General features: G+C 44.6%; 2 protein-coding genes across 5 annotated transcripts in view; one reads left to right on the top strand and one right to left on the bottom strand.

The window, feature by feature from the left end:
- The window catches only part of nudt22 (nudix (nucleoside diphosphate linked moiety X)-type motif 22), a 3,753-nt gene extending 2,698 nt beyond the window's left edge, over positions 1-1,055 (top strand). For all 3 annotated transcript variants that reach the window (XM_021583438.2, XM_021583437.2, XM_036969962.1), the window contains exons 5-7: positions 82-179; positions 305-398; positions 611-1,055. In XM_021583438.2, the coding sequence (XP_021439113.2) occupies positions 82-179; positions 305-398; positions 611-727 (309 nt within the window). In that variant the 3' untranslated portion in view covers positions 728-1,055. The remainder of the gene's footprint in view (positions 1-81; positions 180-304; positions 399-610) is intronic.
- Positions 538-13,013, bottom strand: si:ch211-107m4.1 (heterogeneous nuclear ribonucleoprotein U-like protein 2). 2 transcript variants are annotated; one of them, XM_036969960.1, is made up of 13 exons: positions 11,929-13,013; positions 11,487-11,622; positions 11,295-11,374; positions 10,954-11,199; positions 10,680-10,792; positions 10,224-10,490; positions 9,299-9,421; positions 6,136-6,237; positions 5,707-5,875; positions 5,133-5,453; positions 4,913-4,995; positions 1,136-1,208; positions 538-701 (listed from the first exon to the last, which is right to left on the bottom strand). In XM_036969960.1, the coding sequence occupies exons 1-13, from the start codon at positions 12,839-12,841 to the stop codon at positions 688-690; spliced, it is 2,640 nt and encodes an 879-aa protein (XP_036825855.1). In that variant the 5' UTR covers positions 12,842-13,013; the 3' UTR covers positions 538-687. The 2 variants fall into 2 exon arrangements, with proteins under 2 accessions (XP_036825855.1, XP_021439098.2); XM_021583423.2 differs by lacking the exon at positions 538-701 and having other exon boundaries at positions 788-1,208.

Below are 13,013 nucleotides of genomic sequence, written 5' to 3'. Positions count from 1 at the left end.
CCATCTATCATTTTCTTTCTCCATCTCTTTCATTAAGTTCGTCTTCATTCCTCTCATTACGACCCCACTGTCTGTCTGCAGGTAAATGTTCCTCTGTGTTCTCTGGGTGAGCCGGTACTGATGGGCATCGCTCTGAATCACACCAGTGCAGGCAGACCCAGTGCAGAGTTCTACATCAGGTACTCAAAGGAAATTACATCATAGAAAATAGCCCTTCATGATCAGGCCCATGTTTGATAACTGACCACAAAATGATAAGACATTAAGTATTATACCATTCCTATGTTGTGTTGTCTGTCCCCAGTTGTTCACTGACTTCCACAGAAGTTCGAGAGCTTTACTGGCAGGGGGGCATTGAGGCCCAGGAGTCTACAGATATCGTGTTCTTGAGCCAAACAGTAAGGAGCTCCACAACAGTTACTGTTATCTGTGAAACTGTAATCTGTGCATAAAGAAAATGTAATGTCTAAGAACAGAGCAAAGCATATGGAAAGTTCATCATTGAAACATAGATATTGAACAATGTCATACAAATAGTTTATAAACAGTTTATTACACATTAACATCTTATGTGTAATGAATCTCTGAACGTTTGTCTTGTGATTTGAAGGAGGTGCTACGGCTAGACCAGAGCACCCCCCTGTGGTCGGAGTTGTGTCCTTCAGCCAAGGGTGCTGTGCTGCTCTATCAACTAGTGCTGCCTGACCGAGAAGACAAAAGCAATTGATCAAACTCCAGCTACTGCACCGGATAAAATTTCCAGATGATGAAATTAATACAATAGACATTTTCTTCAATGAAAAAGCAGCGATTTAATGTTGTTGCTTTAAGAGACAATACTGTTGTAGAAAGTTAAGCCCCCCGCTATGAAAATGTCTGAGGAAACATTCCCTGAATATAAAGTTCCAGCAGTATTTCAGAAAAAGATAACTCCATACAAACGTTGCTTGATGTTTGACACTTAGGCACCTGGTGGAGGCACAATATTTCCCAACTTTGCATAAAAATGCTGTAAGATAAAGATATAACCTGTATAATAAATCTTTATAAAACCACCTGCAGAATTTGCTGATCTCTTTAGATGTTTAACAGTAACCCTGGTAACGGTAACTATCGTAAGCGTAGTTCCTGTTACCATAGTAGTCCTGGTCTTGGTAAACCTGATTCTCGTTGCCGTAATAGTCCTGATCTTGGTAACTGTGATTCCACTGAACAGAGAGGGGGGAGAGAGAGAGAATAGAATACATCATTCATACCTTAACAGAAACATTGACTGTGAGACTTTTAACATGTGAGACTGTCTAACGTGCTGCAAAATCGGTACAGGTACAGTGCCTTGCGAAAGTATTCGGCCCCCTTGAACTTTGCGACCTTTTGCCACATTTCAGGCTTCAAACATAAAGATATAAAACTGTATTTTTTTGTGAAGAATCAACAACAAGTGGGACACAATCATGAAGTGGAACGACATTTATTGGATATTTCAAACTTTTTTAACAAATCAAAAACTGAAAAATTGGGCGTGCAAAATTATTCAGCCCCTTTACTTTCAGTGCAGCAAACTCTCTCCAGAAGTTTAGTGAGGATCTCTGAATGAACCAATGTTGACCTAAATGACTAATGATGATAAATACAATCCACCTGTGTGTAATCAAGTCTCCGTATAAATGCACCTGCACTGTGATAGTCTCAGAGGTCCGTTAAAAGCGCAGAGAGCATCATGAAGAGCAAGGAACACACCAGGCAGGTCCGAGATACTGTTGTGAAGAAGTTTAAAGCCGGATTTGGATACAAAAAGATTTCCCAAGCTTTAAACATCCCAAGGAGCACTGTGCAAGCGATAATATTGAAATTGAAGGAGTATCAGACCACTGCAAATCTACCAAGACCTGGCCGTCCCTCTAAACTTTCAGCTCATACAAGGAGAAGACTGATCAGAGATGCAGCCAAGAGGCCCATGATCACTCTGGATGAACTGCAGAGATCTACAGCTGAGGTGGGAGACTCTGTCCATAGGACAACAATCAGTCGTATATTGCACAAATCTGGCCTTTATGGAAGAGTGGCAAGAAGAAAGCCATTTCTTAAAGATATCCATAAAAAGTGTTGTTTAAAGTTTGCCACAAGCCACCTGGGAGACACACCAAACATGTGGAAGAAGGTGCTCTGGTCAGATGAAACCAAAATTGAACTTTTTGGCAACAATGCAAAATGTTATGTTTGGCGTAAAAGCAACACAGCTCATCACACTGAACACACCATCCCCACTGTCAAACATGGTGGTGGCAGCATCATGGTTTGGGCCTGCTTTTCTTCAGCAGGGACCGGGAAGATGGTTAAAATTGATGGGAAGATGGATGGAGCCAAATACAGGACCATTCTGGAAGAAAACCTGATGGAGTCTGCAAAAGACCTGAGACTGGGACGGAGATTTGTCTTCCAACAAGACAATGATCCAAAACATAAAGCAAAATCTACAATGGAATGGTTCAAAAATAAACATATCCAGGTGTTAGAATGGCCAAGTCAAAGTCCAGACCTGAATCCAATCGAGAATCTGTGGAAAGAACTGAAAACTGCTGTTCACAAATGCTCTCCATCCAACGTCACTGAGCTCGAGCTGTTTTGCAAGGAGGAATGGGAAAAAATTTCAGTCTCTCGATGTGCAAAACTGATACAGTTTTATATCTTTATGTTTGAAGCCTGAAATGTGGCAAAAGGTCGCAAAGTTCAAGGGGGCCGAATACTTTCACAAGGCACTGTATGCTCTATCCTACCCTGTCTATAGCATTGACCTGTTTTGCACCCACACACCGGTACCAGGGTCTCAGAAAAATGTGGAGCAGGACATTTGATTATGGTAATTCATTTTAACAGAACATGAAACTCGGATGCAATGTGCTCCTTACCGAATTCCGATGCAGAATTTAAAGATGTTAGAATAACTGTTCACATTTACTTTTCCTCAGTAGACCAGTAAGGAACAGCAACATCACTAGCCTATGTCAATCTACTATCCCCCAGAGTAGAAACGTTAACCTATTCTATTGGTCAGCTAGTCATTCTGTGCGAGAAAGAAATAGCCTATTCCAAACACTCTGGGACAGTTGTGGGTCGACAGACCCGAAATGCATACAACCAGTAGGCCTAGGATGCATCCAAAACAACATTAAAAAGCAAGGAGTCTGATGCAACAGATAACGATTAGCTTAAAATGTTGATCAACTATTATTTCAAGGCAGTAGGCGACGCGTGAATGTTCGTACCAAACTGCAATTTAGCGGGAAAAAAACGTTAAAAGCCACTGCACATGAGAGCGTTTTCATGAGACCGGGATGAAATTACCGTATCTATTAGAAATGTAGTTAGAGTTGAGATAAAGATGCAACAACTAGCATGGGTTGCTAATATGACTAGGATTGGGCCTTTGGCTAACTCGACAATGAAATACATTTGAAAAACAACAGCTAAATAGGCTACTGTTTTCAATGGCATATGGAAGTCTTTATAGTTTGATTGGGTTTTGGCTAAGCTACTTTGAAGCAAGGTAAGACATGCCTCAGTGTAAAATGTTCAGGTTTCAAACAGTTAAGTATATGTTTTCAAAATACATACTGCCTCCAGCTCATTGCAAAGTGGTGTGAAGCCTGCCAAATTGCCTATGCACTTGAATGGAGAATGGGAAGCACACTTCAATTACCCGTTGAGAAATAAAAATAGTAGCTCTTTTTAATCTTTGCCATCAAAACAGCTCTCAACATGCAATTGCATTTAGAATTGTTGCACAATGATTGGGCTTATTATAAAAGCACTTTTCACTCCAGCAGCAATTAACAAGCTGTTTGATGAGCTGTAGCAGCAACTCTCATGTTACATTGACAGGTATTTCAATCAATAGGCTAAAATACATTTTCGCAATGGGATTTGTTTTCTTCTCCTGGACAATTGGCCGGGGACATTTTTATTTATCGGCTTTTTAAAAATTACTCTTCTTGTTGCCAAAAGCCGGCTATTACCGCTAATGGAAACCCTGACAGATACCCAATGTGCATGCCTGTTTGTGTGCGTGTGTACCACTACCTGTCTGTAGCATGCTTCCTGTCTGTAGCATTCTAGCTGTTTGTTGTAGTTTAGCTGTCTATTGTACTCCCTGCATGCTTCATGATTAAAGTCATGGCTGCGGTACTGGTAGTTCGCTCCATTGAACGGTTCATCCTGCCAGATAAATATCACAGAAATGTGTCACCTAGGCTCTAGATCCTATAGCCCTGCCCCTAGGTCCTATAGCCCTGCCCCTAGGTCCTATAGCCCTGCCCCTAGATCCTATAGCCCTGCCCCTAGGTCCTATAGCCCTGCCCCTAGGTCCTATAGCCCTGCCCCTAGGTCCTATAGCCCTGCCTCTAGATCCTACAGCCCTGCCTCTAGATCCTACAGCCCTGCCTCTAGATCCTATAGCCCTGCCCCTAGGTCCTATAGCCCTGCCCCTAGGTCCTATAGCCCTGCCCCTAGGTCCTATAGCCCTGCCTCTATATTATCCTGTAGATTATATACCCTTGCCTCTAGATTATGTACCCCTGCTTCTAGGTTATATACCACTGTCTCTAGATCATATACACCTGCCTCTAGATTATCCTCTAGATTATGTACCCCTGCTTCTAGGTTATATACCACTGTCTCTAGATCATATACCCCTGCTTCTAGATCATATACCCCTGCAGCATGGTTTCCAATCTGCTATATCAGCAACTCTCTACTATATCATTCCAGTCTTTTTCTGTCCTATCCAATAAACTAATCATTTTAAATCAATAAAAAATCCCCAAAATGTATGAATTAATAAGGCGGAATATAAGGAAACTATGTAAAGGTGAAGTATGTTCATCAGAGGTTGATTGGATAGACGAGGACTCACATATCTGAGCTGCTGTGGTGTCCAGTACTGCTGATGACCATATGGGTATGGCTGCTCCTGGTTGAACCATGTGCGGTCCCAACCTACAGATAAAAAATGTTATTACTATAACCAGAAGAACCCCAAGGCGTGACATATTACCAGACCAAACACATTAAGGAATAATTACACAGTAATAGCGCCACTCAAGTTTTTCCCCCCATCAATCATTCTCCCTGACCTCTCAAGTCACCAGCCGCCACTGGATTGTACCCCCTGTCCATCCGGCCCCTGATGAGGGGTTTAGGGGGGTTATAGTCTTGCGTGGCCATCCTTCCAAATCTGGTCTTGTTAAGGTGATAAGACTGAAGTCCGAGGCTATGGGGGTTATTGTATCGGACGCGGGGTTTCTTCCGTTGTTTGGGGGCGGAGGGGACAGGGGGGAGCAGGCTTTTTGACTCTTTTTTGTACCCCTCCAAGAGAGCCTGTGCTTCCTCTCTGGCTAGCTCCACAAACAGCACCTTCTCCAGCAGGTCTCCCTGCTCTGGCAGAGTGCAGCTCACTGGGGAGGAGAGGACATCAACACAGCATCAAAAGCAACCATACCTTCAGTTAGGTTTTCCTTTCACTGTATAGGCTTGCACAGTATGTTACTCCATTAAACTGAATCTGTGTGAAAATGATGCAACTCAGAACAACTCAAAGACTGATATGCTGCGACTCTATAAACGTTTTTGAATTGTGTGAATGCTTACGAAATTATACTTAAAAAAGTCACTGCTGATTGGTTATCTTCTGTATTGTATTTCCCTCACCTTTGACCTTGTGGAGATCTGTTTCAGGGATCTTGTCCCCCTCCTCCTCCTGTTGCTCCTGCAGACGCCTCTTCCACTCCTCTTTAGATGGGAACACCACCACTGCCCTCCGCCTGAAACCCGCGAACCACAGCAGCCTCTGGCGCTGAGCTGAGGGGTGGACGTTGGGCTGGGGACGAACAACAATACATTATTGTCCAATTGTCTTTACAGAGAACTCAAATTCATATTTTTTGCTTGGTGGTATGCAGGAGGAGGAGAGGAAACAAAGAGAGGAGTGGCAGGAGAGAAATATTGTCTAAACTATCACCTTTAATTATGAACAGATTTGATTCCTAACCTATCAGTTAATATACCCTCACTCTTTCAGGAATCTAGCCAATCAGCAGACACTGCCTCCCCTTGCTGTCCTATCAAATAGCTACCTACCTGGTCCAGGATGTAGTTGCGTGGAGTTTGAGCCGCCACCTTGATCAGCTCACTGAGACACTGAGAGGCCTGCTGCAGCCTGCTCTCTCTACGACCCTGCCCCTGTGGAGAGGAACACACAGGTTTTTTAAATTTGATTTCAACTTTATTTAACCAGGTAGGCAAGTTGAGAACAAGTTCTCATTTACAATTGCGACCTGGCCAAGATAAAGCAAAGCAGTTCGACACATACAACAACACAGAGTTACACATGGAGTAAAACAAACATACAGTCAATAAATAATACAGTAGAAAAATAAGTCTATATATATGAGCAAATGAGGTGAGATAAGGGAGGTAAAGGCAAAAAAGGCCATGGTGGCAAAGTAAATACAATACAGCAAGTAAAACACTGGAATGGTTGATTTGCAGTGGAAGAATGTGCAAAGTAGAGATAGAAATAATAAGCAAAGGCAAAGGAGCAAAATAAATATATAAATACAGTAGGGAAAAGGTACAGCTAACAACATACAGACACACACCTTTGGAATTGATATAATCAATAGATGAATAAACCTATGAAGTGTTAGTGTTATAATGGTGTTATAGTGTTATAATGTGTTATAATGGTGTTGTGTTATAATGGTGTTATAGTGTTATAATGGTGTTATAATGGTGTTATAGTGTTATAATGGTGTTGTGTTATAATGGTGTTATAGTGTTGTGTTAAAGTGTTATAATGGTGTTAGTGTTATAATGGTGTTATAGTGGTATGTGTTAGTGTTATAATGGTGTTATGTGTTATAGTGTTATAGTGTTATGTGCTATAGTGTTATGTGTTAGTGTTATAATGGTGTTATAGTGTTATAATGTGTTATAATGGTGTTATGTGTTATAGTGGTGCTATGGTGTTAGTGTTATAATGGCGTTATAGTGTTGTGTTATAATGTGTTATAATGGTGTTATGTGTTATAGTGTTATAATGTGTTATAATGGTGTTAGTGTTATAATGGTGTTATAGTGTTATGTGTTATAGTGGTGTTATGGTGGTGTACAAAAACACCCTGTGGCGTACTGCACTAGCATCGAATAGTCCCTGCAATTTGCAACTTTTCAGGGAAATCAGGAACCAATACACACAGTCAGTTTGGAAAGCAAAGGCTAGCTTTTTCAAAGAGAAATTTGAATCCTGCCGCACTAATTCCAAAAGGTTTTGGGACACTGTAAAGTCCATGGAGAATAAGATAACTTCCTCCCAGCTGCCCACTGCACTGAGACTAGGAAACACTGTCACCACCGATAAATCCACAATAACCAAGAATTTCAATAAGCATTTCTCTACGGCTGTTCAAACCGCCATCAATACAAGACAATACTGTGCAGCCGTGTCCCACCGTACCTTCTCCGCTATGCAATCTGGTTTCCGAGCTGGTCATGTGTGCACCTCAGCCACGCTCAAAGTCCTAAACGATATCATAACCGTCATCAATACAAGACAATACTGTGCAGCCGTGTTCATCGACCTGGCCAAGGCTTTCAACTCTGTCAATCACGTATTCTTATCGGCAGACTCAACAGCCTTGGTTTCTCTAATGACTGCTCGCCTGGTTCACTAACTACTTCTCAGGTAGAGTTCAGTGTGTCAAATCGGAGTGCCTGTTGTCCGGACCTCTAGCTAGCGGTCTCTATGGGGGTGCCACAGGGTTCAATTCTCGGGCCGACTCTTTTCTCTGTATACATCAATGACGTCGCTCTTGCTGCTGGTGATTCTCTGATCCACCTCTATGCAGACGACACCATTCTGTATACATCTGGCCCTTTTTTGGCACTTGTGTTAACAAACCTCCAAACGAGCTTCAACGCCATACAACACTCCTCCCGTGGCCTCAAACTGCCCTTAAATGCTAGTAAAAAACAAAATGCATGCTCTTCAACTGATGGCTGCCCGCCCCCGCCCGCCCGTCCAGCATCACTACTCTAGACAGTTATGACTTAGAATATGTGGACAACTACAAATACATAGGTGTCTGGCTAGACTGTAAACTCTCCTTCCAGACTCACATTAAGCATCTCCAATACAAAGTTAAATCTAGAATCGTCTTCCTATTTCGCAACAAAGCCTCCTTCACTCATGCTGCCAACATACCCTCATAAAACTGACCATCCTACCGATCCTTGACTTCGGGCGATGTCATTTACAAAATAGCCTCCAACACTCTACTCAGCAAACTGGATGCAGTCTATCACAGTGCCATCCGTTTTGTCACCAAAGCCCCATATACTACCCACCATATACTACCCACCCCTGCGACCTGTGTGCTCTCGTTGGCTGGTCCTCACTACATATCCGTCGCCAAACCCACTGGCTCCAGGTCATCTATAAGTCTTTGCTAGGTAAAGCCCCCCTTATCTCAGCTCACTGGTCACCATAGCAACACCCACCCGTAGCACGCTCTCCAGCAGGTATATTGCACTGGTCACCCCCAAAGCCAACATCTCCTTTGGCCGCCTTTCCTTCCAGTTCTCTGCTGCCAATGACTGGAACGAATTGCAAAAATCACTGAAGTTGGAGACTTATATCTCCCTCACTAACTAAGCGTCAGCTGTCAGAGCAGCTTACCGATCGCTGCAGCTGTACACACCCATCCATCCAACCAACTACCTACCTCATCCCCATATGTTTTTGTTTTTCTGCTCTTTTGCACACCAGTATTTCTACTTGCACATCATCATCTGCACATCTATCACTCCCGTGTTAATTTGCTAAATTATAATTACTTCGCTACTATGGCCTATTTATTGCTTTACCTCCTTACTACATTTGCACACACTGTATACAGATTTTTCTATTGTGTTATTGACTGTATGTTTGTTTATCCCATGTGTAGCTCTGTGTTGTTGTTTTTGTCGCACTGCTTGCTTTATCTTGGCCAGGTCGCAGTTGTAAATGAGAACTTGTTCTCAACTGGCATGCCTGGTTAAAGTAAGGTGAAATAAAAAATAATAATAATAGTGTTATAATAATGTTATGGTGATATAATGGTGTTATAAGTGTTATAATATTACTATGGTGATATAATGGTGTTATAATAATGTTATGGTGTTATAATGGTGTTATAATAGTGTTATAATGGTGTTATAATGGTGTTATAATAGTGGGAAGTTGTGTGTCTGGTGGTCTGACCTTCATGCAGGGTAGGAGGCCTGCGGTGCCCAGCAGGGTGTATCTCTTCTCTGGGTATTGCTTCATGTGAGCCCTGGCCCAGTGGGTCTTACCTGCCCCTGGCAGACCCACCATCATCAACACCTGAAAATGAGAGAGGAGGCAGAGGGGTAGAGTGAGGAGGGAGAGGGGTAGAGCGAAGAGGGAGAGGGGTAGAGCGAAGAGGGAGAGGGGTAGAGCGAAGAGGGAGAGGGGTAGAGAGGGGAGGGATAGGGTGAGGAGGGATAGGGTGAGGAGGGAGAGGGTAGAACAAGGAGGGAGAGGGGTAGAACAAGGAGGGAGATGGGTAGAGAGGGGAGGGGTAGAGTGAGGAGGGAGAGGGGTAGAACAAGGAGGGAGAGGGGTAGAGAGGGGAGAGGTAGAGTGAGGAGGGAGAGGGTAGAACAAGGAGGGAGAGGGGTAGAACAAGGAGGGAGAGGGGTAGAACGAGGAGGGAGAGGGGTAGAACGAGGAGGGAGAGGGATAGAACAAGGAGGGAGAGGGGTAGAGAGGGGAGGGGTAGAGTGCGGAGGGAGAGGGGTAGAGCAGGGAGGGAGAGGGGTAGAGCAAAGAGGGAGATGGTAGCGTGAAGAGGGAGAGGGGTAGAGCGAGGAGGGAGAGGGGAGAGGGTTAGAGAGAAGAGGGGTAGAGAGAAGAGGGAGAGGGTTAGCGAGAAAAGGGGTAGAGGGGAGAAGGAGAGGGTTAGAGAGAAGAGGGGTAGAGGGGAGACAGAAGAGGGAGAGGGGTAGAGAGAAGAGGGAGAGGGGTAAAGAAAAGAGGGAGAGGGGTAGAGAGAAGAGGGAGAGGGTGGAGAGAAGAGAGAGAGGGGTATAGCATGAATAAAGTGCACACAGGCCAGCGAATAGAGTTCATGTTAGTGCTGGCAGCCATTGCTCTGCTCTCTCACCTCACACTGCAGTTTGGAGGTTGGTGGGGTTGGGGCACTGAGCCTTTGTCCAGCAGGTAGGGAGGAGATGGGGGTGTACCCTGCAGGGCTGGGGTACCAGGGGGGAGACGTGGGGTCCAGGTTGAGGGTGATAGAGGTGTTTTTGCAGAGGACGTGGGGGTACAGCACAGAACCGCAGAGAGCAGCCGGACTCAGGTGGAACGCCATTCCCATAAGGCGACCGTTCTTATGGAAGGAGAGCTCAACTCCTTCCTCCTTAGAGAAAGACTATGGGTGGAAAGATGCAGGGAGACAGAAACAAACCCATAAACACAAAGCGAGGCAGGGATTACTTCAATAGTAAGGTTTGTATTTTTTAGATTCGGATTGTTATTATTAAAATGGCATTTCAACATGTCCTGCATTCAAGAAAGTGAGGGATGGGTAAAAAAACAAAAAAAAAATAGTGTCACTCACAGCATAACAGCCAATGACATCGCCCTCTGAAAAGGGCTCTCCAAACTCCTCCTCTTTCCCAGCCGTCACTTTTCTGCCTCTAGCGTCGTAACCGTAAGACAAGTCCTCGTCACCTGAATGAGGGGAATGAGAGAGAAATCAGCACAAATCATACAGAAACATTTCATTCATAAGACTCAATGAAGTACCTCTGCTAAACCATGGGACATTAATAACCAGAACATATCCACATAATTGGCACATTTTTTTGTTGGGAAAAAAGTTTGGTTCTTACCGAGCATCAAGTTGGAGTTCCAACGCTCCACTGACCAGCCCAGTCTCAGACCATGGTGCTCAGGGTCCTCAGAGTCCAGTGATGGAGACACCAGCTTTTTCTCAAACATAGCCTCGAAGCCCACCCTCCCCTGGTGAGTTCCGTGTGTCAGTCTGCATCCAGACCACAGGAGAGGGCAACGCTCCCAGAACCTTGGCTGGCCGCTGCAGCCGTCCCGGCCCACCTCAAAGTGCAGGTCACCGCCGTCTGTGGAGATTAGAGAGGATGACCAACTGACCATTAACACCACACTGGTCAACCAGGGCAATGAGAGAGAGGTGATCCCTCATAATTAAACTCACAGGAGTCTAGTCTGACCCGCCCTCCGTCTTCCTCGGCATCAACACCATTACTCTCAGGCTGAGGAGGTGGGGATTTGGCCCTGTGTGGAGAGAGTTTGGTCATGTTTAAAGACACTGTCTGGTGGGTAGAGGATCATTTGCCCAGGCTCACTCGGAAAACCCTGCAGAGCTTGAGTCATGGAGGAAAGGTACCTGTTGTACTGGATCTCCTCCTTGAATTCGTAGTAGGCCCTGCCTCTGGTTCTCTCACCCTGAGCAGGCCTCTTTACCCCACGCTTCTCCCCTCCACCTCCAGCCCTATTTTCCTCATCTTTGTCCATGTGAAACACTGCAACGAGAGTGGGGGAGGAGGGGATTCTGATTGATTGATTACTCTAAAAGTGTAGGCCAATGTAAAAGATGGGTTATAAACCTGTAACATATGGATACCAGGGTTGGGGTCAACTCCATTTCAATTCAGGAAGTACACTAAAATTACAATTCTCTTCAGTGCTTTTCAATTAGGATTTGTTTTTAATTGGAGTTTGCTTCACTTTTAGAATTGACTGTAAATAAAATGGAGTTGACCCCAACCCTGAAGGATAACAATAAAAAGAATCATGACATTATTCAGTGTGTGTCATATCATATCTACCGGTGTCCAGGCTGGTCTGGTCACTGGCCACAGATCCCAGGCTGAGGCTGGATGCAGTGCAGCTTCCTCTCTGGGCCACCATGGAAACACTGTCCTCCTCCTCAACTCTGTTCTCCACGGCTGATCCTGCATGATCTTCTTTAGACTGCCCAACAACCAACATACTGGTGTCTTGATACACGATGTCTATCCGTGATATCTGTGATGTATTAAATGTGTTTTGAATGGGCCTGGTGCTCATGCTTGTTGTGTTTAGCTGGTTTGGTGTCGTTTTATCCTCCTCTGCTTCCTGTGTGGCAGTCCGTTTGGAGACTCCGCGTGCATGTTCTCCTTCACCCTGTTGTTCTTGAGCGCTCTCTTCTTGGGTGACATGTTGCTGTTGCTCTACTTGGTGATTTAACGAGGTCTGCTCCATCAACCCTTCTTTGTCTGCCGTGTTTTTTGCACACGGGCTCATGGTAAAAGTGCTGATTACACACACGTCTTCCAACTGGCTTGTTGACGTGTTATCAAGTTTGGCTGCTGATATTGCATGTGCCTCCGTGTCTGCACCCATAGGAGGACAATCCGCTCTAGGTCTCACCATCATCTCTGAACTTGCGGCGCATGCAACGTCTCCATCGTGTCCAGTGGCTTTCGCCTCCTCGCCCGGTAGAGGGACTTCTCTCTCCATCGCTAACACTGTGGATGCTCTGGGTGAATCGTCATCTTGTGGCTTCGGCTCTTCTCCAAGACCAGGGACTCCCTTGTCTTGTCCAAGATCGCTTGATTCTGGAGCTTGCAATTCAGCTTCGAAAGCGGACATCAACCGCCCAACGAGTTCTGCCTTCAGTCCTTTGATGTCCAGTGCTCGCTCTTTGAGCATGACTCGTAGTTTGGCCACTTTTAGTTTTTTGACTTCTGACAGTTTCATTTTCCACTGAAATGTGCGTTGCTTTTATCAAGTTAAAAACGTTACTTTACCTCATGAGCTTCCAAATGATTGTTCTGCAGTAAAAAAAATATAAAAAGCAAAAGAAAGCAACTGCTCGAAACAAAACACACCCAGAGACTGCTGTCCTGTAAAGTTCAATATACGATTCTAC

Source organism: Oncorhynchus mykiss, chromosome 31, assembly GCF_013265735.2.
Source record: "Oncorhynchus mykiss isolate Arlee chromosome 31, USDA_OmykA_1.1, whole genome shotgun sequence".
Lineage (NCBI taxonomy): Eukaryota > Metazoa > Chordata > Actinopteri > Salmoniformes > Salmonidae > Oncorhynchus > Oncorhynchus mykiss.
Note: the sequence above shows the minus strand (reverse complement) of the source record. Positions and strands in the feature narration are given on the sequence as shown.

Coding starts and splice junctions, on each gene's coding strand:
- si:ch211-107m4.1 (XM_021583423.2), bottom strand. CDS start 12,841: ATGAAACTGTCAGAAGTCAAAAAACTAAAAGTGGCCAAACTACGAGTC. Junction 10,793..10,953: donor GAACTCCAACTTGATGCTCG/GTAAGAACCAAA, acceptor CCCCTCATTCAG/GTGACGAGGACTTGTCTTAC. Junction 4,996..5,132: donor GGCGGCTGGTGACTTGAGAG/GTCAGGGAGAAT, acceptor TTTTATCTGTAG/GTTGGGACCGCACATGGTTC.